This window comes from Rhamphochromis sp. 'chilingali' (assembly GCF_963969265.1).
Source record: "Rhamphochromis sp. 'chilingali' genome assembly, chromosome: 1".
NCBI classification, from domain to species: Eukaryota; Metazoa; Chordata; class Actinopteri; order Cichliformes; family Cichlidae; genus Rhamphochromis; species Rhamphochromis sp. 'chilingali'.
This window is the reverse complement of record NC_137929.1, coordinates 10,922,059-10,948,773: the sequence shown is the minus strand read 5'-3', so window position 1 is coordinate 10,948,773 and position 26,715 is coordinate 10,922,059. Positions and strand designations below refer to the sequence as shown.

Sequence of the window (26,715 nt, the reverse complement as noted above, 5' to 3'; positions counted from 1 at the left end):
TTCTGTTGCCTACGTTGTAGAGGGCGACTTTGTCCCTAAACAGGAAAATGAGGAGTCAGGAGTTAAAGTGGATTCAGCAGGTGGAGGAACCCTAAAATCAGCTGTAATGGCTCAGTGCCTGGAAAAGATCACAAATCACAATCATTTCTATTCAGAGCTCCAGTGGATTTTCTGAATGTACAGGCTGTGATCAGCTGACCTGCTGCTCTTTGTGGATTTACACAAGTGAATTCAACCAGATGTCAGCTGATGATTTTATGAGTTGAACAGGCTGATTTCCATTCTCTACACTGACAGTAAATTGTTTATGCTGTCTTTAGATTAGACACTATTCAGCTGCTCTGAAGGTGGAATTCAGTGAATCTAAGCGCCACAGTCACACACTGTTCTGTACTTTAAATCCATCACAGTGCAGCAAACTAACCTGTTTATCCTGCAGTAGCATGCACAGTTAGTCTTCATCAGTTTGTTTAGCAGCACGTTTCAGAATATGAAAAAACATAATGTCACATGTACAGACCCAATATTTGATTTAAAAACTGAGCTTTAAATGTTACATGTGAGCTTTACCCCCTCCCTGTGAAATACAGCAGCTGGACCTTTAGCTACAACTCACTGTGACACAAACTGCACATGAAGAGTTTGTGTGTTTGCTGATGTTTGTTGAGCTGATAGAAACGTTGCATTTGAAATGTCCTCACGCTTAAAGTTTGATGCTTGAAGGCTGTCTTCATCCTGCTCTCTCAGGCTTTGTTCAATGTTGCAGTGAAACAGAATTTACAAAGACAAAGACAAAAAAAGACACGAACTGATCCACATCAGTTTATAACAATATTGAACACAGGCTGCAGCTGGACACTGACAGGTAACATCATTTTCACCTGCTGTTGCCTGGATGTGGAGCTGCACTGTAAACAAACACTGAAGCCCAATTCCATCAGAGTAGGAACAGAAATCTTTAACGAACTAAAATAATAAATTTCATCAGCTTCTCAGCCCCTGAATACAAGCAGACTAGTGGATCAGAAGGTTAGAGTTAGCTAATAATCTCTAATGTTTTTGATGCTATTTAGAGAACAGATAAAAACTTTTTGTCACAGCAACGTCGCCGTATTATCAGGACAGTTTGAACTTTTGCTGTATTTCAGTTAAAGTGTGTTTTAAATCTGCATCACTGATTTGTGCCATGACATGATCTCTTCATCTTCTTTCTGCCACAGCAAAGAAAGTCTTAATTAGGCGATTAATGACAAACCAGCCTCTGTGTGAGCGCACTGTAACATCATGACATCATAAACACTGCATATGAAACTTGTTCTCATCTGTCCTGTATGTCATCATTAGGCAAGTTAAGAAAATATAATGTTTAATGATAATTCCAGAAAATAATACTAACATGTGGTATTATTACTAGTATTAATATAGTAGTAGTAGTATTTTTAGAGGTGCTCTGATTAAATTTGGGGGCGCTTGAACACCTCATAGGAGGAGTTATGAAAGAATTGAAACCAAACGGAGCAACTTGTCATAGTCGACCTGGGCCGGTTCTAGACAAGCATATATAAGGGGGCAGACCGAAATGAAAAGGGGGCAAATGGTGGCAGTGGAGGCAGGAAAGGGGTGGGGTTGGGTGGGGTGTTCTTAATAACTGTTTTTGTCATGTAACTGAATTGCACTTTGTCAGGCCTCTACCCTAAGACTAGACCAACTTGGGTGTCCCACCTGAAGGCTGGTCTAACTCTTAGGGTCACCGAGGCACGCAAACCCCCTGACCACATTAAGGTGGTAATCCGTCAGGGGGAAAACAGAAAAACAAAACAACCAAAATATTCCTCATCTGTCACGGTTTGCCAGGGCAGGCCGTGTGGATAAATAACGGACCCAAGATGCAGACTGCTTAAATGGAGGGTGAGCTTTATTTACAACCGGAGAAGTACAACAAAAAGGATGGCGAGAAACAGAACGGTAAAAACTCTAAACTGGGAAAACTAAACACAAAACCAGAACACGAGCGAGGGTACCTTGCAGGAAGCCGGAGGCATAAACACAGAATGGCGGAAGGGAAATGACGCAGACGAACCAGCAACTACCATGACAGAAGACACTTAAATACACTCAGAGAACACAGGTGGGGAACACAGCTGGGAGGAACTAGGCTAACGAGACAGGAGAAAGGTAAAACTGAACACATTGACATATGACACAGACCTTCACAATAAAACAGGAAACTCAGACACAGGGAGACAAGACGTTGAACTAAACAGACAGATTCACACACAGACGGGGTGACACCATAGACAGACAGAGATACAGATGCAGACCGAATATAACACGTAGAACTCAAACAACAATAATCATCATGATAATAAACTGGAAAATGATAATAATAAACTTAAAGCGCTGGGTCACCGACCCAGGACCATGACATCATCAGATTCTAACAACAACTAAACAACTAAAAGCACTAATTAGATGCCTTATATTAAATATATCCAAGCCCAACAATAATACATCTTACTATTGCCAATATTAACAAAACTAAAAAGGGTAGGCGATGTTATTTAAAAAATACAGTTCACCAAGTCTTAAAAAATAAAACTCAAAAATAGAATTAAAAAAGAAAATAAAGAATAAATTAAACTATCCATCCAGATCTTTACAACCAACAACATCAAATCCATCTTCATTGAATGGCCTAATTCTCAAATAAATTTGTAAAATAAAGTAAGATTAAAATAAGACTTCTCAATATAGCCAATATTTACAAAACTAAAACGGGTTGGCATAGTAATGAAAAAAAAAATCGCCAGCTCTTGAACAAAACAGATTTTGTCATGCTTTAAGCTTATTTGTTTCGCAAGGGACTGAAGTCTGTTTGCAACTAAACAGCTCCACTCTCCTTTCTCCTCGGTCCACTCTACAACAACAGTCTCCTGTTTACCTTTCCAAAAAACTCTTACAGAGTCATCCATATCCAACTTATTTGTTATGGACTTCTCATGGACCAAGGCCACCAAATTCCTCTTTCTCTTATGTCGCAAAACTAAATAATCTTTGCTAAAATCACACTGATTTAACTTACCCAACACTGTACATAATATTCATCAATCTTCAAACATTAAAGAAGGAAAACCTCTGGGGGACAAACCCAGTTTGATCCGGATGGATAATTGATCCAACATGTCTATTTAATCTGTATGCCAGAATTTTAGTGGAAATTTTCATATCCAAATTCAACAAAGCAATATGTCGATAAGAGGAACATTCTGTTTCATCCTTTCCTTCTTTCAATAACAAAGAAATATTAGCGCACGGGGGAATGCTTGAGTATGGAAAGAATGCTTAAACACTCTCAATAAAAGCAGGGCCACCTTTTCAGAGTACTTTTTATACAATTCAATGCCAAACCCATCTGGGCCTGGGGACTTTCCATTGGGGAATGACTTAATAGCTTTCGAAACTTCAACAGTAATATCTGAGTTTAAAGCCTCTCATGCAGCGTCATTCATTGTCGGGAGATCCTGCTTCCCTAACCAATGAGAAATATTGCCCCAAGATTTCGACATATAGAGCTCTTCATAATATTCTCTAAATCACTCATTAATAGCTTTAGGGCTAATTAAAATTTCGCCTGATCTTGATTTTATTTTGTGTATAGCCCTACTAGCCTGTAGGTCTCTCAGCTGCCGAGAAAGAAGCTTATGGGGCTTATCTCCAAACACAAAATGCTTCTGTCTGATCCTAAATAGCTGATCTGTTACTTGACAAGATAAAATTGTGGTTTACTCAAACTTCCTTTTAATGATGTCTTGAAACAAAGAGGGACAAGAGGAGGCCTTGTGGTCCTGTTCTGTGTTAATTCAGCTTCTATTTCGAACAGGTGTTTCTGGCGTCCTTTTTTTAACGAGGATTCAAAAGAAATAATTTCTCCTCGCATGTTTCCCATAGAATCGAATCAGAAACGTCTTGTTTATCATTAGTTTCCAAGAATTCTGATATTTTAGTTGTCATAAATCGGCAAAAGGATTTCTCAGACAGGAGTGACGGGTGAAAACGCCAGTTACCCTGTTGTTTCGTACCACAGAAGTCCAGGACTAAAGATCCAAGATCAAGATATTATGATAAGTTGAGCATACAACTTTAGACATCAATTTAGAATCAAGCAAAAAAATAATCTATTCTGGAGTACGATTTGTGCACTTGTGAAAAATAAGAGTAATCTCTACCAGTGGGGTTACACAGTCTCCAAACATCAACAGGTTAGTAGAACTCAACATATTATTATTCAGAACAGTCGAAGCGTTAAACAACTGGGAGGTTTGATTGGATCTAACCAAGAGTTTATCAAGTACACAATTAAAATCGCCTCCTAAAATTACATGAGTATCAGCGAGACTAAGTAATAAATTAAATATTTGTTGAAAGACAGATCATAATTATAAAGCCAGGACAGTTTGCCACTTCATTTTACGCATTAAAGCAGGGGGCAGGGGTGTCAAACTCAAATACACAGTGGGCCAAAGTTCATAACTGGATCAAAGGAGCTTGCAAAGAAAAGCGTCTGGACTTCTTTAAGTTACTTGAAGACGTTTCACCTCTCATCCGAGAAGCTTCTTCAGTTCTGCACCAGTTCATAACTGGATCAAAGTCGCGGGCTAACATTAATAATCATTGAAAAAAATCTTCCTCCAAATATAACAAGGAATCTTTTCTTATGGACTCAAACAAGTTTTGCTGAAAAACTAAATATGGAACAAGCAAAGCTTAATACTAAACAATATATAAAACTAATATAAACTTAATATTGCACACATGCAAAATCCATCCATCCATCCATCCATCCATCTTCATCCGCTTTGTCCGGGGCCGGGTCGCGGGGGCAGCAGCCTAAGCAAAGAGGCCCAGACCTCCCTCTCCCCAGCCACCTCCTCCAGCTTATCCGGGGGAATACCAAGGCGTTCCAAGGCCAGCCGAGAGATATAATCTCTCCAGCGTGTCCTGGGTCTTCCCCGGGGCCTCCTCCCGGTGGGACATGCCTGGAACACCTCACCCAGGAGGCGCCCAGGGGGCATCCTTGTCAGATGCCCGAACCACCTCAGCTGGCTCCTTTCGATGTGGAGCAGCAGCTGCTCTACTCTGAGCCCCTCCCGGATGGCCGAACTTCTCACCCTATCTCTAAGGGAGAGGCCAGCCACACTTCGGAGGAAGCTCATTTCTGCCGCTTGTATCCGCGATCTCGTTCTTTCGGTCACTACCCACAGCTCGTGGCCATAGGTGAGGGTAGGGACGTAGATCGACCGGTAAATTGAGAGCTTCGCTTTTACACTCAGCTCCCTCTTCACCACGACGGACTGGTGCAGCGTCCGCATTACTGCAGCTGCAGCCCCAATCCGTCTGTCGATCTCCGGCTCCCTTCTCCCATCACTCGCGAACAAGACCCCGAGATACTTGAACTCCTCCACTTGGGGCAGGAACTCATCCCCGACCCGGAGTGGGCACTCCACCCTTTTCCGACTGAGAACCATGGCCTCAGATTTGGAGGTGCTGATCCTCATTCCCGCTGCTTCACACTCGGCTGCGAACCGTTCCAGTGCGAGCTGGAGGCCCTCACCCGATGAAGCCAACAGAACCACATCATCTGCAAAAATCAGAGATGAGATTCTGAGGCCACCAAAGCGAAAGCCCTCCGCCACTTGGCTGCGCCTAGAAATCCTGTCCATAAAAATTATGAACAGAGCCGGAGACAAAGGGCAGCCCTGGCGGAGCCCATCACCCACCAGGAACGAGTCCGACTTATTGCCGGCAATGCGAACCAAGCTCTTACAACGGTTGTATAGGGATCGAATGGCCCGTAGCAATGGGCCAGACACCCCATATTCCCGCAACACCTCCCACAGGACACCCCGAGGGACACGGTTGAATGCCTTCTCCAAGTCCACAAAACACATGTAGACTGGTTGGGCAAACTCCCATGCACCCTCAAGTATCCTGGAGAGGATAAAGAGCTGGTCCAGTGTTCCGCGACCAGGACGAAAACCGCATTGTTCTTCCTGTATCCGAGGTTCAACTAACGGACGAACTCTCCTTTCCAGCACCCTGGCATAGACTTTCCCAGGGAGGCTGAGGAGTGTGATCCCCCTGTAGTTGGAACACACCCTCCGGTCCCCTTTCTTAAAGATGGGGACCACCACCCCGGTCTGCCAGTCCACAGGTACTGCCCCTGATCTCCACGCAACATTGCAGAGGCGTGTCAACCAGGACAACCCTACAACGTCCAGAGCCTTCAGGAACTTGGGGCGGACCTCATCAACACCAGGGGCTCTGCCACCAAGGAGTTGTTTAACTGCCTCAGTGACCTCGCCCCCGGAAATTGGCGGGTCATTCCCCTCATCCCCAGACTCTGCTTCCTCCTCGGAAGACGTGTCAGTGGGATTAAGGAGGTCCTCGAAGTATTCCTTCCACCGCCTGACAATTTTCTCAGTCGACGTCAGCAGCGCTCCGCCAGCACTATACACAGTGCAGGTAGAGCACCGCTTTCCCCTCCTGAGACGTCTGACGGTTTGCCAGAATCTCTTCGAGGCAGTCCGAAAGTCTTTTTCCATGGCCTCTCCGAACTCCTCCCACACCCGAGTTTTTGCTTCAGCCACTGCCCGAGCCGCATTCCGCTTGGCCTGTCGATACCTGTCGGCTGCATCCGGAGTCCCACAGGCTAACCAAGCCCGATAGGACTCCTTCTTCAGCCTGGTGGCTCCCTTCACCTCTGGTGTCCACCATTTGGTTCGGGGATTACCACCACGGCAGGCACCAACCACCTTGCGGCCGCAGCTCAATGCAGCAGCTTCGGCAATGGAGACGCTGAACATGGTCCATTCGGACTCAATGTCCCCAGTCTCCCTCGGAATGCTGTTGAAGCTCTGCCGGAGGTGTGCGTTGAAGATCTCGCGGACTGGGGCCTCTGCTAGACGTTCCCAGCACACCCTCACTACGCGTTTAGGTGCACCAGGTCTGTCCAGCGTCCTCCCCCGCCACCTGATCCAACTCACCACCAGGTGGTGATCAGTTGACAGCTCAGCCCCTCTCTTTACCCGAGTGTCCAGAACATATGGTCGCAGGTCTGCTGATACGATTACAAAATCGATCATCGACCTACGGCCTAGAGTGTCCTGGTGCCACGTGCACTTATAGACACTCTTATGTTCGAACAGGGTGTTCGTTATGGCCAAACTGTGATTAGCACAGAAGTCCAATAACAGAGCACCGCTCGGGTTCAGATCGGGGAGGCCGTTCCTCCCAATCACGCCCCTCCAGGTCTCGCTGTCGTTACCCACGTGAGCATTGAAGTCTCCCAGCAGGACAACAGAATCTCCAGGTGGAGCACCCTCCAGCACCCCCCCCCCCCCCCCCCCCCCCCAGGGACTCTAAGAAGGCTGGGTACTCTGAACTGCCACTCGGCGCATAAGCGCAGATGACAGTCAGGACCCGTTCCCCGACCCTGAGGCGCAGGGAACAAACCCTCTCGTCCACCGGGAAAAACCCCAACGTACCAGCAGCAAGCCGAGGGGATATTAGGATACCCACCCCAGCCCGCCGCCTCTCACCAGGGGCAACTCCAGACTGAGACAGAGTCCAGCCCCTCTCCAGGAGACTGGTTCCAGAGCCCAAGCCATGTGTAGAGGTGAGCCCGACTATATCTAGCCGGTACCTCTCAACCTCACGCACTAACTCAGGCTCCTTCCCCACCAGAGAGGTGACATTCCATGTCCCTATTGCCAGTCTTGGCAGCCGGGGGTCAGTCCGCCAGGGCCTCCGCTCCTGGCCGCCACCCGGCACACAATGCACCCGACCCCTATGGCGCCTCCTGCGGGTGGTGGGCCTGCGGGAGGATGGGCCCATGTCTCCTCTTCGGGCTGTGCCCGGCCGGGCCCCATGGACTAAGGCCCGGCCACCAGACGCTCGCCCTCGGGCACCCTCCCCGGGCCTGGCTCCAGGGCGGGGCCCCGGTAACCCTATCCCGGGCAGGGTAAACTGTTCCCTCGGTGTCCTTTTCATAAGGGTCTTATGAATCGCTCTTTGTCTGGTCCCTCACCCAGGGCCAATTTGCCATGGGAGACCCTACCAGGGGGCAAAAGCCCCCAGACAACATAGCCCCTGGGATCCCTGTGACACACAAACCCCTCCACCACGATAAGGTAGCGATTCAAGGAGGGGCACATGCAAAATCAAAATTCCAATTAAATAACAGATCAGTTGAAGTCATTTCTTAAATAAAAATTGTATTTGCAGCCTTCTGAATTAAATTTTAAATTAAATTAAATAAATTTTTTTCATCATATTCTCCCACCTGTTCAGAAAGCTCCTGTTTTCTCCCTTTCTTTTTGCCACTTTGGGATTGGTAGCATGTAGGGATGGGTATTGTTTAGGTTTTATCCAATACCAGTACCAAACCAGTACTTTTGAAACAGTGCCGGTGCTTAAACGGTGCTCAAACTGGTGCTTAAAGAATGGAGAACACAAAATTGGTCCAAAAAACTCATGTTCAGCTGTTTTTTTGTAAAAAGATAACAATGTTAGCCTTTTCTGCAGCTATGGGGCATATATGGTATCACTCTTGGCTGGAAGCAGTGCTTAAACAATTGAAAAAACACAAACTTTGTCCAAAAACCTCTCACGTTTAGCTGTTTTCCACTTTTTCTTTGGTCATTTTAGCCTTTTTGGCCAGGGTGAAGGGAGTATCTGCCATCAAACAAGAAGACAGCCGCATGGTACAATGGTGTTTGCCAGTTCACCTTACATGCATTAATGTAATAACGTGGTTAGCCTACTCAACGTAAATCACACACGAACAACATTAAGCTACTCATGCCGAGAAGAACAGCTGCTGCTGCATCATCATCCTCATCATTTCTGCTACACTGGCAGGGCTAGGGGCCAGGACTCTGCTCTTCTTTAGAGAACCGGCTCTTTCGGCTCGGCTCACTAAAAAGAGCCGGCTCTTTCGGCTCCCAACCGGCTCTTCAGGTTGTTTTGTTGCTTTAATTAATTTATTATTAACAACAATATAAAATCATGCACAAAAGGAATTACTAATGTAAAAAAAAGTGGTTATGTACAAACTCCAAAACACATTTCTAGCGTTAACTGAACTTCCAAAACAGAGCTATCGAGATCACTTAAATTACACAATTTAAAGCTGTGTTCTGTGGCTGTGATAAGATCCCCTGTGGGCAGTCCTTGGACTGTTTCACTGTGATGTTTTCTTTTCAGTGGTTTTAGTTTAGCTTCTGTTTACAGTGAGGACAAATGATTATGGTTTTCATCTTGTGTATGCTCTGTGGAGGATGCACTCAGAAAAATCCATCTGATTCTGTCTCCCTGTTCATCTCTGTCCCTACAAACACACAAACGCAGTTAGGTCAGCCCAAACTATATAGTCGATGCTCATTACCACAGTATTGTTAAGTAATGCTGCTGCTTCATTTGGGCTGCTAACAGGCTGCAGACATTAGCATGGTGGTAGCTGTGTTGTAAAAACTGTGCTGTTTTTCACATCTTGTGGACTTCTACCTTAATAAAACAGTCAGTTTGAGATTTACCTGGTTTAGTCTGAGTTTGCTGAACTGTAAAAGTAGCTAAAACAAAGCAGAGCCTGCGTTACCTTTGACCTGCTGTACTTACTGTAGCTGTTTTTGGATCAGCTGACTGCTTGTGTCTTGTGCCTCTCGTTTCCAGAAGTGCACAGTTACTTACTGCAAGTAATTCTTCAAATACAACCCCAGTAAATTAAATAAACATATCCGATGTTAGATTTTTATAAAAGCTTGAGAATGGAGTAGAAACTGGCACGCTAAAAAACAAATGCGGCGTTGGACAACACAGACAATGAGGCGGTTTCCAGGAGAGCGGGGACTCTAAGTTTGGTTTTTCTTTCCCTTCCCGCTTCCTTGTTCAGACGCACCATCACACATGACTAATTTATCAGAACAGGCAGCAGCAACACTCACGGTGCCTGTAATCTGTGAGAGATGAGACTGTATTGTCAGCACACTGGTTTTTTCCCCTTATCAGCTTTCTTCTTATTTCCTGTTTTATGGCAGTTTGGCTTTGTCTGCATGTATGACTGTGTGTGCTGCCTCATGCAAACAGGGTGGGCTGCAGGGGTCACGGTTTGCTACACAGCGTAGCTCCATCAAGACGAACAAAGCAAAGAAGGAGCAGTGCCAAGACCCCTGAAATCAAAGACCAGGTTCAGGACCGGGCTTTGTTCCAAGAGGCTGGGTCCGTTTTGCTGGTGCAGGGGGTCTGAGTGCTGAAAGAAGTGTCTGGAGCCTTTGTATGCAGCATGCCTCCTCATCCTGCCCCTTTGAAGTCTGCTTGCTTTTGTCCTTTACATAACTTGAGTGAATTTTTTGAACAGCTAATTCGTATGCATTTTGTGAGCAAAAGGGTGGGGGAGGGAGGAAGACAGAAATGCCCCCCACCCAGAATTCCACAGGAGAGCAACAGGAAGGCCAACATGATTGGCCACAGGGGAAATGACGGACACGAGCGAGCCAAAAGCATAGCATCCATGCACGTGTTTGAATTATGGCAGCTCTTTGCAAATTTGATGACAATGGCTGGGAGGTCGAGGATCCCTCTGCAAACAGAGGCCACGTACACTCTGGTGGTCTTCACTTTGTTGTCAGCTTCCCCGGTGGGAGAAACGGGAATGAGTTGAGGAGGAAAAACTATTCGTGAGGTGGAACCTGATTTTTTTGTGTGATTTCATTAATTTTGATTATCTTCACTTTGCAGTTATTTCTGTGTGGGTCAATGTGCATATTGTATGTTTGAGGTGAATAAATGCCATAACGTGACACGATCTCAATTCCAAGAAAAGCTGGAACGCTCTAAAATGTAAAACTTCATATTTCCATATTTTATGGACAGTAGAACAAACGTTTCAGCTGAGATCCCTGCATGTGTATTCTGTTCATCTGGATGTTGCATTTTCACTGAGTGACCACATCACTGCTTCAGCCTCAGCTGACTGCAGGTCGCATGATGACCAAAACTAAACTAACAGTGGGTCAAAAGCTCTGTTTCATGGTCAGCAGTAGAGATGGCCCTGTCCCAACTTTGAGATGCATCGGTTAATATTTTATTAGCTTAGTTATCCAGCTTAGAGTAATTAACCATTTAACCAAATTGATGATAGTAGCATTCATTGCATCGGTCCTATTAGCACTGCAGTCCTCAAGGAACTGTGTTATTGATGTTGGATATCTTTATCTTTATCTGCAAGGCTTCATCTCAACGGATTCACGTCACTGAGCCAAAGTCTGATGAGTCTATATGTGGCTGCTTGAACTTGGTTACTTACAAAGGGTTTGTAAACATGCAGATCGAGCTACTACTGTGTTCAGTGATAAATCCGCTGTGCTTGTTTGTAAACAATATGCCAAGGAAACTCAAAGAACACTTTTTTAAATGAATTAATATTTATTTTGTTTACAATTTACGATGAAATCAGTCAGTTGCACTTGCTTATGTGTAGAAGTGAAGGAAGTGTGTTTTCCCCAAGCAGCCTGCCTTCACAGCTGCAGGCAGTGATACGAGTGAGGAAGGGCAGATGTGTCATCATGTGCAGAGGTTTGTGTGGAGGTGAGGGTGGGGTTTGGTGGGTGGGCAGCTTTTCACTTCCTTGGCCTTATGCCAGTGTGACAGTCGATGTCTCTGTGTCTCTTCTGCGGGAGGTTATTTTGAAGGTCTCCCAGTTTTATTGGAGGAAGTGTTTGCCGGACCGCTGAAGCGTTCTCCCACCCCTCGGTTCCAGTCTTCCTTTGTACCCAGCTCCTCTCCCTCAGCTACATTTTCTCAAACGAGAATGGCTTAAACGAGTCTCAGTGGTGACTTTCCCTCTTAGTTTAAAAAAGCAACACAAAACCCTCGTGGCTCGTAATGAAGCCTTTATCGTGTCCACCAGAGATAATGCTGTTTAAATAAATGATTACAATAGCAGTAGCAATGGTAGCATGAAGGGGAGACTACAATGATCCTAGCACATGCTTCCACTATGCTGTGCAGATGAGCTCATTTAGAACATCAGCAGAAACATGGCACCTCCATCCCCGGGATGAAACATCCCGCTGTTTCCTGCAACACCCAAGATGATCGTCCAAGACGTCTTATCCACAAAGCAGTTGGAAAACCTGGTGAGGGGTGGGTGATGTTAATGTCCATCTAAGAGATCAGCTGTGGGTGGGGTGACCTGGAGTGGGCACTCCACCCTTTTCTTGCTGAGGACCATGGCCCAAGATTCTGTTATGGAATTAAATACAGAAGGTACCAATCCTCCAGCTGCAGGAACATGAAGACAGTCCAAAAAACCCAAAACTACTTTTGCTTGTTTAGCTTGTAGGAAACGAGGGAACTGATTTTACCAGCCTGGGTCTCCAGGCTCTGAGTGCATCACTACAGTTTAGCAGCTGCACTACTTAAGTTTGTTGTTGGAACAGGCAGGTTAGCTTTAAGGATGCAGAACAGTTACTGTAATCTAAACAGGCGCCTCTGCAGCTGTCAGCCATAACGAAACGCACTGTTTATAAAGCATCACATCAAAAACTGGTCAGATAATCACATTTTTATTAGTGTCATTGATGAGTTTATATTATTTTAAGGTGTAGTACAGAAGGGTGAAGCTGTCGGCCTGTACTAACAGCCAATAGGGGGCAATCAGTCTATTTTAGCTTCCTGTACGGAGGGCTGTCCTGTGACTGCTTTAACCAGGAAACAACATTTTACATATTTTTAGGCAAAGACATCGACTTTGGGGGTAACGATGGTCACAGAATCGTGGAGTAAGTCTGCTTGAACCAAAGGCAGGGCTTTGTATGCATCATTCACATTAACTTAATATAAGCAGTGAATAAAGATGAGATAAATCATTTAACTGTGGATTTCCCACTTCAGGGAGCTGTGCAGCAGTTTTAACATGCTATCACTAGGTGGAGCTAAAAGCTGATATTTTGAACTAATGATCAGAGGCTGCTGTAAGATGCACACAGCAAACATTTTGGGCCTGACACCACAATTTGTGCACAGTGTACACAGCTACTTCAGACGCACATACAAAAACCAGCTCATCCACATGTGTGCGATCTGCACATCATACAGAACATTTATGGTTCATTCAATCCTCAAAATACGGAATCATCCTCATCAGACTGTCACGTGTCCCTGTGGCGACTCCAAGAAAGGCCTCGTCTCACGCTGAGCTTTGATTTAACAGGTGAAACACATCCACACCTCAGAGTACCTGTTAACGGTTCCTCCTACAGGTTTTGGGTTGGTTGTGCAACTCCACGTGTTAGTGGATCTTTGTCTACAAACATCCTGAACCAACTGAACCCATGATCTGTGCTTAGGCAGACGATCAGAAGCAAAAGCTTAGTGGGCAGGACCTCCTGAGAGGCAGCTCTCCTGTACCAAAGAGGAGTGCTCAGCACAGGCGAGCAGCCATTCATTCCCTGCTGTTTAAACAACATTAAACAGGTTTTTAAAGCAGCCGACATGAGTTCATCTGGTATTTAAAGCTGGTAAAATGAGTTCACTTTGTAGAGCAGAGTAACAGGACCACAGTAAGATTAAAAAACAATGTCGATCATTTTGAGAATAAAGTCAAAAATCTTTTTAGAGAAAAACACTGAAATGTGGCGATTACAGTCGTTTTAAGTGCCACGGCTGCACTGTGAGCTGGTGAAATGCTTCAGGATCAGGTTTAGTTGCAATAACTAATCTGCACATTTCCACTTTATTCTCAGAAGGACCTTTATGTTAATGTGCTCCCTACACTCCTATGTAGGAAGGACACTTTCAGCAGGAGACAAGGCCAAAGATTTTTGTAAAGCTCCAGTGGATTCAAAGTTCAGAGTTTGCATAAAGGTGGCTTTAATAAAGACACACTTACAAATAAAGTTTTTTTTAAAGCTTTAACTCTAGAACAAACTGGAGAAACTTCTCAACTTTTAGTTTTCAGACGACGGCGCTCTCAACTCAGCACGCTCGCCATGATGTGTCACTTTGTATCCAGACCTCCTGCTCGATTCTTCTTCATATTTCACACGTCTTTGCAAACTGTGAGGTCGCACACAACAAAACAGAACAACAGAGATGCATCTGTGCGGACGCTGTTTGATCCCAGGGAAATGAATGACTCGGATATCTGATCGGAGACCGAAGCAGAGTAGTGTTACTGGTCAGACTTGTGCCTTATAGAGCTCTTCAAAGTCCTGTTTCACTTTTTTCCACCCAACACACACGCACACACACCTGCAAATTAAATTTAATAAATAAGACGTACAATGTTGTAAGGCAAAGTTGATCATGCACTTGTCACGATAAACAACAACATACATGGCAGCAGAATCACTCCCACCCACCAACCCTTCATATCAAGCTTTCAGATTGTTGCCTGCTGACATCCTGATCTCGTACATCTACCCCCGATTTCTGCAGCAGGGTGAACTCTTTGTTCGGGGGGGTCGAAGCAGCAGGCTGGACCCACTGTGAGGTTTAGACACGCCAACTACAGCTGGAACTGATACAGGACGAGTCAGAGGCTCGGATCCAGCACCCAACTGCTGTGTGCCTCAGGACGTCCCGAGATAGCTCTGCAGCTTCCTTACTGTACTTCTGTCCAAAGAGCAAAGGTCAAAGTCAAACGTAGTGTTTGTAATGTGGAAGTGTCCGGTCTCTTCAATCAGGTTTACAATCTGCAAGACAGAAAGTGAGAGTGGTGGGCACAGGCTGGGTCAAAGTAAAGTCTGCAACTATTAACTATTGTTCTACATTACTACTTCATCATTATTATTTCGTCTAAGGTCTAATATTTATTTTAAACAAGCAGATTTCTTTATGCAGTCATCTGCTGCAGGCACAGCACGCTCTCAGCTGGCCAATCAGAAGAGAGCTTCGACCTGCGCTAACGTGTTTCCTCAACTGGTCGATTTAAACCGTGTGAATAAAATCTGAGATCTGAAAATCACTGAATTCAGTTTTTACATCTGACACGGATCCCAAACTTTGTAGAAGTGGGTTTGTGTCTGATGGACGTGTCGGACACTGCTGACATCAGCTCACCTGTTGCAGTATGTGACCTTCTCTTAGTGTCATTAGTCTTTTATGCAGCTCCACCAGCTCATCCAGGTAAACCTGAAAAGCACACAGCAAACACGGCTGTCATGATGTAGCAGTGGCTGATGGTAACAAACCCCAAGACATAACAACACTTTCTATATTTCAGAATATTTACTAGTCTACTCCACATCTAAAAACCAAAGACACTCGTTCTCACCTTATCACACTCCATGCTTTTGTCTTGCTTGCTCTGCTTGGTGGGACTTTTTACTTCCACTATCTGACAGACAGAAGAGCAAAGAGTCACCCAGGGTCACGCACACACCTGGATACTGTGGCTTTCAATCATGCTGATCTAAGACATAAGCCAGTATATTACTGATATGATTACCTGGTTATTAGTAGACTTTAATAAGGGCGGGGCCTCACTGCACGACAGCGGGGAATGGGAGGAGCTGTCACTTCTGCTGCCATCACTTAAACTAATCCTAAGTATGAAGTCACAAAAAACAAAGACATTAAAACTGTTGTCTCAGCTGTTAGCTAAAAACCGCTAACAATGAAAAATCCCCCATGAGCAGCATGTGAGAGAGTGGGGACGAAGGACGGTCTTTAACAGGAAGATGACTCTCGCAGAATCAGTGTCAGGGAGGGGCCTGCTAGATCAGGGGTGTCCAACTCCAGGCCTCGAGGGCCGGTGTCCTGCAGGTTTTAGATCTCACCCTGGGTCAACACACCTGAATCACATGATTAGTTCATTACCAGGCCTCTGAGAGCATCAAGACATCATGAGGAGGTCATTTATCCATTTGAATCAGCTGTGTTGGATCAAGGACACATCTAAAACCTGCAGGACACCGGCCCTCGAGGCCTGGAATTGCCCACCCCTGGCATAGATGATAGAAAACCGGTCAACTGTTGGAGACGGAGACGATCTGGTTAAGTTATGCTTTTTGGCCAAGGTTGACGGCACGCCTCCACCAACAGGATGGTGGAGAGAGTTGGAAAGAGCTTACATGAAATACTTGAAAAGTTAGTAAAAGGCACGTTGAAAGAACCTTTAGAAACTGTCCCAAGCAATTTTAACCAAGATTTAAATAGCGGCTCTTCATCATTTTACAGGTTTGTTGTTAAAGGCTGGCTCTACTGCACAAACATGTGAGATACAAAGTAGCCCTCATAATAGCAATATCCTGGTTAGAAGGAATTCATTACCAATGTCTGCACACAGCTCTATGAAACTAAACTAGTATGCGGTTCAGCCATTCGAAAAGCTGCCCTCGGGCTACTAACCTGTGCTGGTGGTGTGCGAGGTGTGCTGCTCGATCCGTGTCTGAATCCACGTCGTCGTTGTCGTCCTCTGAATCGTCGTCGTCGTCCGAGTGCAGATCCTGCATCACTGACTGCAGCGGGCCAAGCACTGAGTGGAACAGTTCAATAAAGCCTCAGTCATTGCAGTTTAAACCTCAGGAATACAAGCAGAAAGCTGCAGATTGTGACTAGAGCAGGGCGATATGGCCAAAAATATTTATCACGATATATATTTGAAAATTTGCGATAACGATATAACTGACGATATAATTGATGCGAGACAAAATACAACTCCACAACATTACTAGCGCAAAAAGACAACCTTCCATTTATTTTCACTTAAACAAGAAGCTGGTTTTTATGTACATTAAAGCTTTATAAAAATGGAACAGTGCAAATGCAAATTCCTTGCTGAAAGTTTAACCAAAAGGCATTTCCAGTAGAAATGGGCTGACATATCCTGAGCACAACCATGTATAATATCCACTGAAGTTAAAAAGAGGTGCTTTGCAACATTAAACTGCAGTGTGCAGTACGTATTTTTCTGACCATAAGGTGCATGGGATTATAAGGCACATTAAGCGAAACAAAGCAGTCAGATAAATCAAACTTTATTAAACTCATTCTTCTTGCTTCCTTCACTTCTGTACCATTGATTCATTAATGTTGAATTCTCTGGCAGCTGCATGTTGTTGCAGTATATTAATGACTAACCTCGTATTGTGGATGGATTATCTCAGCTGTTCTCCTGACTGAAGTTTGGTCCGTTTACAGCATCCTGCCATGCGATTGCATTTGTCTCTAACTATCAGGAACGTTAACTTTTATAAGTGGAAAAGTGTTAGTGTTCGTCCTCCAGCTTCACTGTTTATGTTATGCTAACATAGCTGTGTCGCTAGCGATCACGTAGCACATCATTATATAGCAGCTAGCCCAACTTCAGTAACCCTACAAACGTCACTGCTGTTTAGTTTCCTGTCTTCATTTATGTTGGAAGTGATAGCAGAGCTGTACGTTTGATTTTTTTACAGAAATCTCTGTCAGAACATGCAATATCATGCTTAGGTAACTAGCGAAACTAGCGAGCTAACTTCCGCTAGCTCCCTGCTAACTTCTAACTCCGTTAAATGTAATAAATTTTGTTTTCATGGATGCCTGGAAGTTAAACTTCATAGTTACACCTGGTAAAGCAGCAATGCTGATCGTTTTATTAAAGATGAAAGAATTTAGACAGTTTTTAACTCTCAGTGATGCCGCAGTGTTCGTTTGACCTGAAGCATACAGAGTTTAGGACCCAGATTACTCCCAGATTTAAGAGCATCTTAGTCCGACAAATACGACAATAACGACGGCCGCTTGCATGTTCTGCAAAAAAAATGTGCTTTGTCGTGTATCTGACGGACAAACACCAAACCAGTTCCACATCACTGAAGTTGCAACATTTTTACAAACCAATTCTGGTTCATCTGATTCACTCAACAATCGGCCATGTGCGTATGAAAACAAAGGCACTGCGCATGCGCGTTTTACTCATATTCTATCGCGATATTTCATTTTCCTATCGTTGCCCAACATTATACCGGTATTACCGTGAACGGTATAATATGGCCCAGCCCTAATTGTGACGTTGGTACTGTAAAGCTCAGCAAATGTGGAGATCTGACTTTCAAAGGGAACACGCACACATCTCGAACTCTACATAGCTGACTTACAGCTCTGGTTTTCAATTGTTCTCATTGCTCAGGAAAACAACATGATTCTTTCATGTTCTTCAATCTCAAAATGATTTCGCAGCCTCTCTTACGACGTCTTCAACTTTCTGAACCGACTCAAAGTAAAAGTTTATAAACCAGGGCTGTGCCCGTTTGTTTACAGGCTCAAAGTGATACTTTAAGAAGATTTGTGGTAATAATGTTTCTGATCATTTACACAAAAAGATATTTTCGGCAGCATTTCTAAGTTTGATTAAATGAAGGGCATCCCATGATTGCTTCCAATGAGCTACTGTCACTGATGACACAGCGCCGTTTGCAGCAGCGTGAAAGTGGCACGGCACTGCAACACAGAATAAGTCAAATGTAGTACAGAAACAGTCGTAGTTTGGCCTGGAAACTTTTGTTAAACAGTAACTAAAGTAACTTAACCTTGTGACTTTTTAGGAACCTGCACAATATTTTCACAATAAAACTGAAGACTCTCTTCTACCTGGGATGTTGGGTCATGAGTTGAGCTTTTTAACCTGCTGCTTTGGTCTTGCACCATGTACTGTATCAGTAACTTTCATCCACTGTTTGCTCTTCCTGTCACATGACGTCCTTCAGCCACACTTGGTGGAGTCATTTGTTTACATTTGGGTCACACACAGCCTGACTGTAGCGCACAGTTTTTTCACCTGAAGGGCTGAAACAGGTTCTTGCATATGTTGCAGAGCACTGTGATTGTTGGAGGTTCCTGAAGTTGCTCCACTGCAGACTGACACATGTGGCTCTCACTCCCAGACATGCCCAGGCTTGTCTCTTAATTACATGCACTAGGGATCATAACCACCTGGTGTTGCTATAGCAATGATATCTCAGTACGACAGTTTTGTATCACGTAAGAATTTGTACCAGTATGATTGCAGACAATATGATATACACAGCTAGTTAATGCTTCCATTTTACAATAATAAAGCTTATGGTTTATATTAGAATATGTAGGAGGGATCACTCTCCTCAGCCTTCCCGGGAAAGTCTGTGCCAGCGGGCTGGGAATGAGAGTTCATCCACTGCAGGAGCACGATGTAGAGTGGCTACATAAGATGCAGGTTCAGGCATACCAGGCAAATTCAAGGTCTGGCTATACCAGCATGGTATAGTACCAAGACTCATTGGCAAGTCCTGCATGGGGCGTTAGGGACTCGGGCCCACCCACTTCCAACAATGGGCAATAGCTGAGCCCTGGCTGAGGAGAGGCATGGTCCGAGCTACTAGTAAGCTAACATAAACTAACCAACCCAGTGACATCACATGCTGATGTCGGTAAACGTGTTATATAAACTTAAACTTTAAGCACTTACTTCTTAAATCGAGCTGCACAGACAGCGTTACCTTTGAGAGCAGGGCTCAGTGGTGTAAATTAGCCTTCATACATGTAGCGTTTCATGTCCACTTTAATGATAACAGCTAATTATCTCAAATCGTGAGCATGTTAAATTCCCACCAAGCAGGTTAACGATTATGGTAACTGTGTAACACTTCAGTTTTCTTTACATTGGAGTTTTGCTGAGTGCTGTGCATTGTTGTGAATGTCAGCTACATGTGTCGTAGTGAGGAAAGAGGTTGTGTGTCTGCCTGTGTGCAGGGGTGCTGCATGTCAGCTGGAGGCGGTGAAACAACACTGTTCAATATCGATCCTGCTGCTAAGGAGCGTTTAATCCAAACAGTGTAGCAACCTTATGACAACCATACCACAGTCTCCACAGGGCACACAAAAAGTGTTAGGCTACCACTGTGTACTTGGTGTTACGCTTGCATGACAACAGACTGTTGGATCATTTTGCTTTCTTTGATTTCTACCAGTGAGTGTGATAAGTTTATGTCAGCTGGACCTAAAGTGATGTTAAAAACACTGTTTAAGCTTCACACTGCCAGACTGAATACTTCCACCTGTGTAACACAACAGTTGGACTCACTATAGTCTCGTCACATCCTGACATCACCCCAGCCCTGTCCTCTGTGCATCGTGGAAAGTGACGATGGGAAAACATTCAGACACTTTGTGCTCACGTTAGTTTTCCTCTCCCAGATTCTCCCAACAAGCAGCTGAAGATCTATTAGGATAATTGTTGTTATCACAGTTAATATTCCAGATTTATCTGATTACATCTCAACACCCCACCACCCACCCCCCTTTGTCCTGTGCTGTTGTTGATTTGTTGAAAAGAAAAGTCATTAACAAGTGAATTCAATTCTTCTACGGTGCTGCTGAGCACACGCATGTGTGCGAGGCGGCTGTTTGCTGGTTTGCTGAATGGCACTGAACACATGTGCCTGTACAGTTTAAATCAACCAGGACCATAATGAACCCTGACTCCCACAGACACTCAGGATCCACCTGCCCAGTAAGTCACCCGCTAACTGCAACTATCAGAGCCCTGACCTTCTGCAGAGACGAGTCACACTGAACACAGCAAGTGTCCCTGCTCTCAGATACAAAACCTGCCTTTTAAAGTTCACAGTAATGAAATCAGCAGTTCTGATTCTAGAATTTGTAGTCTCACACACTTTTGTTGTTTTGGTTCACATCGGTTGATATTCTGCTGCAAACAAATAATGAGAACATTTTATAAACCTTTGAGTGTCCATCAGGATCCTGTAGAAACAGCTTCCATCTCAAATACTAAACATCATTATTTACATTCTGTTTATTTATTTTTTTAAAGTCCCTCTAGCACAGATTTCTTTAGCCGAATGTCTTTCTGTGTCTTCCATACAAACATTAAACATGCAAACACTCAACACAGCAACACTGAAAGCATTTGAGTGTAACTTTCATTCAAATCAAACTTTAGACACAATTACAATAATGGAAAAAAGACAATTTAAATAGTAATACACAACAACCACAGCAGAAATAAATAAAAGAAAACCAAACACAATCCAGACATGAATACACAAATATATTTAAATCTATATATTTATACATTTTAATATGATGTAAAAGAAAACAAATACGAAACCTATCAAACTACCAATATATAAAAAAACAAGACCAGAATCAGAGAGACTTTATTTATCCCCAAGGGCCAATTAACATACAACAGAGCAGCATGACGTTGAAGATAAGCACAATAAAAGTGAGATAATAAATACACAGAATATACAGTTTTAAAATTACACAGTTTTAAAATTAAAGTGACTGAAGGTGAATAAATAACTGTAAGTGACTAAAAGTGAGTAAAGTGTTGGTAGTATAAGAGTGTAGTTTATGTTTCTGGTGTGGGAAATGTTCTTATCAGCTGGAGTTAAAAAGCAGAGCTGCTTTGGGGACAAAGGTGGCGCTCCTCCTCCTCTCAGTCCTGCAGGAAATGCAGCGGAGGCGTCGCCCAGAGGGGAGCCATTGAAATGCAGGGTGAAGAATGTGAGAGAGGTCGTTGATGATTTTGGCTGCCTGTCTAAGGGCCTGTTGATGAAAACCTGCCAGAGTTCTGACAGGCAGGCCAATGATTTTAGAGCACACTGATGCTGCAGTCTGTTCCTGTATGAAGGTTGAGGGAGTGGGACCAGCAGCTGATGGAGAAGGTCATGATGCTTTCCAGGAAGGCGTAGTAAAAAGTCATCATGATGGGTGTGCTGACTCCAAAGGAGTTGAGTTTCCTAAGGAGGTTTAGCCGTTGGTTTTATTTCACATTCACCGATTTTCTCTAAGCTTAAGTTCACACAGCAGAGAAATTTGTGTCTGACTCAGTGACTGCAAGGTGCTGCGCAGGTCCTGTGGCTGCAACCCAAAAGCATCCCTATCAGAATCAGAATCAGAAAGGGTTTTATTGCCAAATGTTGAGCAGGTTTACAACATTAGGAAATTGCTGCGGTGCTTAGTGCAATCATACTGTCATAAATGCTTAAATAGATATAAAAATAAAAATAAGAATACGAATTAAAAGTGCTAAGTAGATAGATATATACATGATATATACATGAGTGCAGGTGGTGATCAGTGCAAACATGGAATGATGCAGTGACACAGCGTAGGGTCATGTGTTAGTGGTGGGAACAGTCATACGGTTATTGTTCATGTGTCCGACAGCAGAGGGGAAGAAACTGTTCTTATGGCGAGAGGTTCTGGTGCGAATGGACCGGAGCCTCCTGCCTGAGGGGAGCAGGTCAAACAGACTGTGTCCAGGGTGAGAAGGGTCAGCTGAGATCCGAGCTGCATGCCCCAGTGTCCTGGAGGTGTACAGGTCCTGCAGAGATGGGAGTCTGCAGCCAATCACCTTCTCAGCAGAGCGCACAACACGCTGCAGTCTCTGTTTGTCCCTGATAGTGGCTCCAGCGTACCACACGGTGATGGAGGAGGTGAGGATGGACTCGATGATTGCAGTGTAGAACTGCATCATCGTCCGTGTTGGCAGGTTGAATTTCTTCAGCTGCCTCAGGAAGTACATCCTCTGCTGGGCTTTCTTAATGACGGAGGTGATGGTGGGCTCCCACTTCAGGTCCTGGGTGATGGTGGTACCCAGGAATCGGAATGAGTCCACAGAGGTGATGGGGGTGTCAGTCAGGATGATGGGGGGGAGTCTATCAGATGTCCTGTGCTAATACGCCATGTTTGGTTTTGGCCTTTGGTCTTGTGTTTGTTTAGATGCAACTTTGCAAACCTAAGCTGTACTGCCATATCATTGTTAGAGAGGAGGAAAGCTTTCCAACAAGCAGCACTGCATGGTCTAGGATTCATCTGCTGGGACGGCCACTGCTGCACTGTGTTGAATCCTCCAGAGCAACAAATTAGCAAAACTTCTGTTTTTAAAAAGATGCTCACACTCGCTGATCCATTTATTAGTTACTGTGAAGTCCGACCAGAGCAGGACTCTGAGGACTGGACCCTCACACGTCTGTACTTTGTGCTTCTACCCAGCTTTACATTGATGTGCTAACTTTAGCTACCAAACACAGTGATGTAGAGATGTGACTCTACAGTGAGGTTAGAATATACAAACAGCTGGTGAGAGTCCTGTTTACAGACAGAACCACAGAGAAAAACATAACCTGGTGGAGTTCCCGTGTCGCTCTGTTAGCTCCTCAACACAGAGCAACATGAACGTTACGACGCACCTCGTACTGCTCTGATTTAACTGTGAGCTGAGGCACCAGAGCCAAAAGCTCAGCGATGGCTTGAACCACCTCTGGCTGTGAGTGACAGCTGAGCTCAGGCCAAACAGTTCTCCATGCTGAGATAATATCCACCACCTGAGAAAGAAAGATTGGTTTTAAGACCAGAACTTTGGAAAAGATTCAAAAGTTATGATCCAGAAAAATGATGATTCCTGAATTTAAAGAGACAAATGGAGACAGGCGAGGTACCTCTGCTCGACACAGCTCCTGTAGTCCCTGCAGGACGAGAGCAGCCGGGGTTGCCAGGTCTGGTCTGTTGCACTGTTTTAAAGTGAGTGAAATGGCAGCCACCATGTCCCCTGCATGCTGGTAAGGCCTGGTTAACACACACATCAGCGTGAACAAAGTGGGAAATGTGTTTCTTCTAATTTTGTTACCATTTTTATTTAAGAAAAAAGCATTAAAAGTGCCAGGACACGTGTAAGTAAGTAAATGCCAAACACAGCTTCTTATCATTGCAAACTCTTATGGCTGCAAATGTTTTACAATAAAAGCAAACGTAAGCATTTGTTGTTGTTGTTGTTTTTGTTGTTGTTTTTGTTTTGTTTTTTGACAGACATGAGTGAAGGATAGGAAAGGGAGAAAGAAAGAGGAAGGAAAGGAAAAACAATGTTACATGTTACAATGTTAAACAATACAAAACAAAAAAAATAAAAATCTCCTGGATCACCTGTTGAGAGAAGAATAGAAAACAAGCAAAAAAAAACAAAAAAAACAAAGCAACATACTAAACACAACACCATCGCATTAATCTAGCTTAGTGTAAACAGCAGTAAATACTAAATATTCAATGTTGTTGTGCAGCACGCAGGACAGATGTGCTTCGAAGTAGCAGCCAAGAAAGGTGTAATTTAAGTCCACGAGCAGTGAACACCTGTGTGCATACCTGTGTGGATCAGCGTGCTTGTATTCCAAAGGTTTCTCCATGTAACGATCTGCTAGGGAGTGTGGGGGGGCCACAGCCCCGTCCTCCAGGGTATGAAGCAGGTATGGAGGAGATCAAAACTCCAGACATCCAGAGGCCCCCAGAACACAAGAGACCATGGAAGACCAACAGAGGGGCAGCCGCGCCACAGAAGCCAGGGGGAGTTGCAGTGACGCGCCCGTGAGCTCCGCCGGCAGCCAGCTGTGCCTGAGTGACCGAGCCCCAGGCCGAGAGGCCGGGGGCACCCCACCTCCGAAGTGGCCCGAGCGAGCCCCAGGTTCCAGGCCCCGATAAGCGGCCGCCAAGGAGTGAGCCAGTGTGTACCTGGACGCCCACCCCCAGACACAAAGAACCACCAACGCACCGATACCTGAGGGAGTCCGCCACTGGCAGGGGAAGAAAAACGTAAGCATTTGTGAAAACAACGAAACAGCTCAATGATTTGCTAAATTTGTACTGTAGCATATATCCAGAGGGTTTCCCAGGTTTTCACTAATGCTGCTAAAAAAGCTGCATGTACATGTTAGCAGGTGTAACAGGCCCCGGGAGGATGAACAGTGTGCACCAGCTGGTTAGAACAAAGGAAATAATCAAATAAAATCATCGTTTTATTTCATCAACACACATAAAGGCCATAAAGGCCTGGATGCAGTTTGTGGAGTTTATATGATGAATATAGTTTGGATTAAAGTTAAAACTATAAAGTTATGGCTCACTTGCTTAGAGTTGTATTATATGGGAAGCAGTGCTTACAGACTGACATAGTTGGATTTCTTTTGCTTCAAATGTATGCTTTTATTTTGATAGTCTGGCAGAGACAGGAAGTTAGCTGCCTCTCAGTCTCTCTGTTTGAACTGAACTTTGTAAGACTTTGATCCTTCTGGATTCAGGCACGTGTAGCTGCTCTGGACATTTGTACAGAAATATTTAAAACTGGACTCCTGCTGATTTTTGGAGAAACAGGGACTCAGTGGAGCGTCGAGCTGAGGCTTCATTCACTGCAAAGCTACAAAGTGCATTCATTTATCTTAACAAGCAAAGTTGATGTGATGTGACTGAAAAAACAAATATTTCTATGTTTCTGAACTTTCATCAGCTTGCTGAGCAGAAACATCTATGAAGAGTCCAGTCAGTGATTATTACTCATTAGAAGGGAAGATGAAGAATCCTGGTGTTGGAAACTCACACTGTCTGCACTGTGCATGCAAAGTCCACTGAATGAATGAACCAGTGAATGTAGGAAGTGCCCACTGTTTCTGTAAGTATGGGAGGACCCACCTCTCTCTGCAGATGTCCCTGACACAGGCGGCCCTGGCCAGGATCTGCTCCCACTGGGCGTCCCTCCCCAGCACCACCCTGCTGTCCTGCTGGCTCATTAGACGCTGCAGCTCTGGGTAGACCCGGTCCTTACAGACATGACCAAAGCAGCACACAATCAAAGACAAACAGAAGCTTTGAACACATGAATATGACATTTATAGTAATGCGTTATTATTGCAAACCTGTTTTTTCCACAGAGCGGTCATGAGGCGCAGTCCCACTGCTCTCAGCTTGGGGGAGCCGGCCAGCATGTGTAGACTGTGCAGCACGATCGGGAAGCAAAGCTGGAATATTACAGCACATACGATCAGAGCCAAGTTTACAAGAGAAACACACGGTTACAGCTGAAGAAGGCAGATGTTAGACGATGACTGCTGGTTTGGAGAGTCCAGCTCACTGACAGAGTGCTTTATACTACAGAGCACTGCATCTATCCCACACAGAGGCTGCTGTGGTGGAGTCCAATCCCAGCTCCTACAAACTGGGTACAAGAAACACTGTGTTCACACAGAGAAAACTGTGTGGAAGACGTGGGAATTTCTCTTTGTTCCTTTGTCAAAGTGCTAAACATCGAGAGGGGAACATTTCAGTTATGTGCACAAACTGATTTACCAACATTTGCCACACACAGTGTAATGCTAATGGTGCTAATATTTAGCACAGTTTGTTTAATGCAGTGTTTGATTTGTTGCTCTTGATATTGTGCCATTCATTTGTGCACAGAGATGGCGTCACAGAGATTTGATGGACATCAGTCTGATCTCTGCTTTTACACTGATAAACCTCAAAAACACATCTTTGTTTATTAGGTTCATTTCAGGACCACAGACAGCGCAGGACGATCAGCTGTGCTTTATGGATCTACATAAACTCAGCTGCATTTGATGTGACAGACATGAGCTGTAGATCACAGATACACACACCCCATCAGCACAGATGTGTTAGTGGTGCTGTTAACACCAGCTGGAGACATTTACAGTTTGTTTTATCCCTCAGGTGTTGTCTAAATACAAGAATGTATGTGTAGGTAAAATACAGTGGGTTGCAAAAGTATTCGGCCCCCTTGAACTTTCCCACATTTTGTCACATTACAGCCACAAACATGAATCAGTTTCATTGGACTTCCAGGTGAAAGACCAACACAAAGTGGTGCACACGTGAGAAGTGGAA

The 26,715-nt window shown here is 44.5% G+C and overlaps 4 protein-coding genes across 5 annotated transcripts in view; all 4 read right to left on the bottom strand.

Annotated features, from left to right (window-relative positions):
- Positions 1-26,715, bottom strand: part of LOC308403394 (NACHT, LRR and PYD domains-containing protein 12-like) — a 1,254,170-nt gene that overhangs the window by 690,355 nt on the left and 537,100 nt on the right. The window lies entirely within an intron of this gene.
- LOC308403425 (NACHT, LRR and PYD domains-containing protein 12-like) overlaps positions 1-26,715 on the bottom strand; it is a 646,283-nt gene that overhangs the window by 88,792 nt on the left and 530,776 nt on the right. The gene's annotated exons all lie outside the window — the stretch shown is intronic.
- LOC308403782 (protein AF-9-like) lies at positions 13,637-16,537 on the bottom strand. Its single transcript, XM_080893521.1, has 5 exons — positions 16,411-16,537; positions 15,509-15,605; positions 15,335-15,397; positions 15,121-15,192; positions 13,637-14,753 (listed from the first exon to the last, which is right to left on the bottom strand). The coding sequence occupies exons 1-5, from the start codon at positions 16,512-16,514 to the stop codon at positions 14,631-14,633; spliced, it is 459 nt and encodes a 152-aa protein (XP_080749647.1). The 5' UTR covers positions 16,515-16,537; the 3' UTR covers positions 13,637-14,630.
- The window catches only part of LOC308403768 (focadhesin-like), a 104,835-nt gene continuing 101,150 nt past the window's right edge, over positions 23,031-26,715 (bottom strand). The window contains exons 2-5 of the mRNA XM_080893494.1: positions 25,728-25,829; positions 25,504-25,631; positions 23,490-23,616; positions 23,031-23,375 (exon numbers count right to left, since the gene is read on the bottom strand). Of these exons, the coding sequence (XP_080749620.1) occupies positions 23,208-23,375; positions 23,490-23,616; positions 25,504-25,631; positions 25,728-25,796 (492 nt within the window). The 5' untranslated portion in view covers positions 25,797-25,829 and the 3' untranslated portion in view covers positions 23,031-23,207. The remainder of the gene's footprint in view (positions 23,376-23,489; positions 23,617-25,503; positions 25,632-25,727; positions 25,830-26,715) is intronic.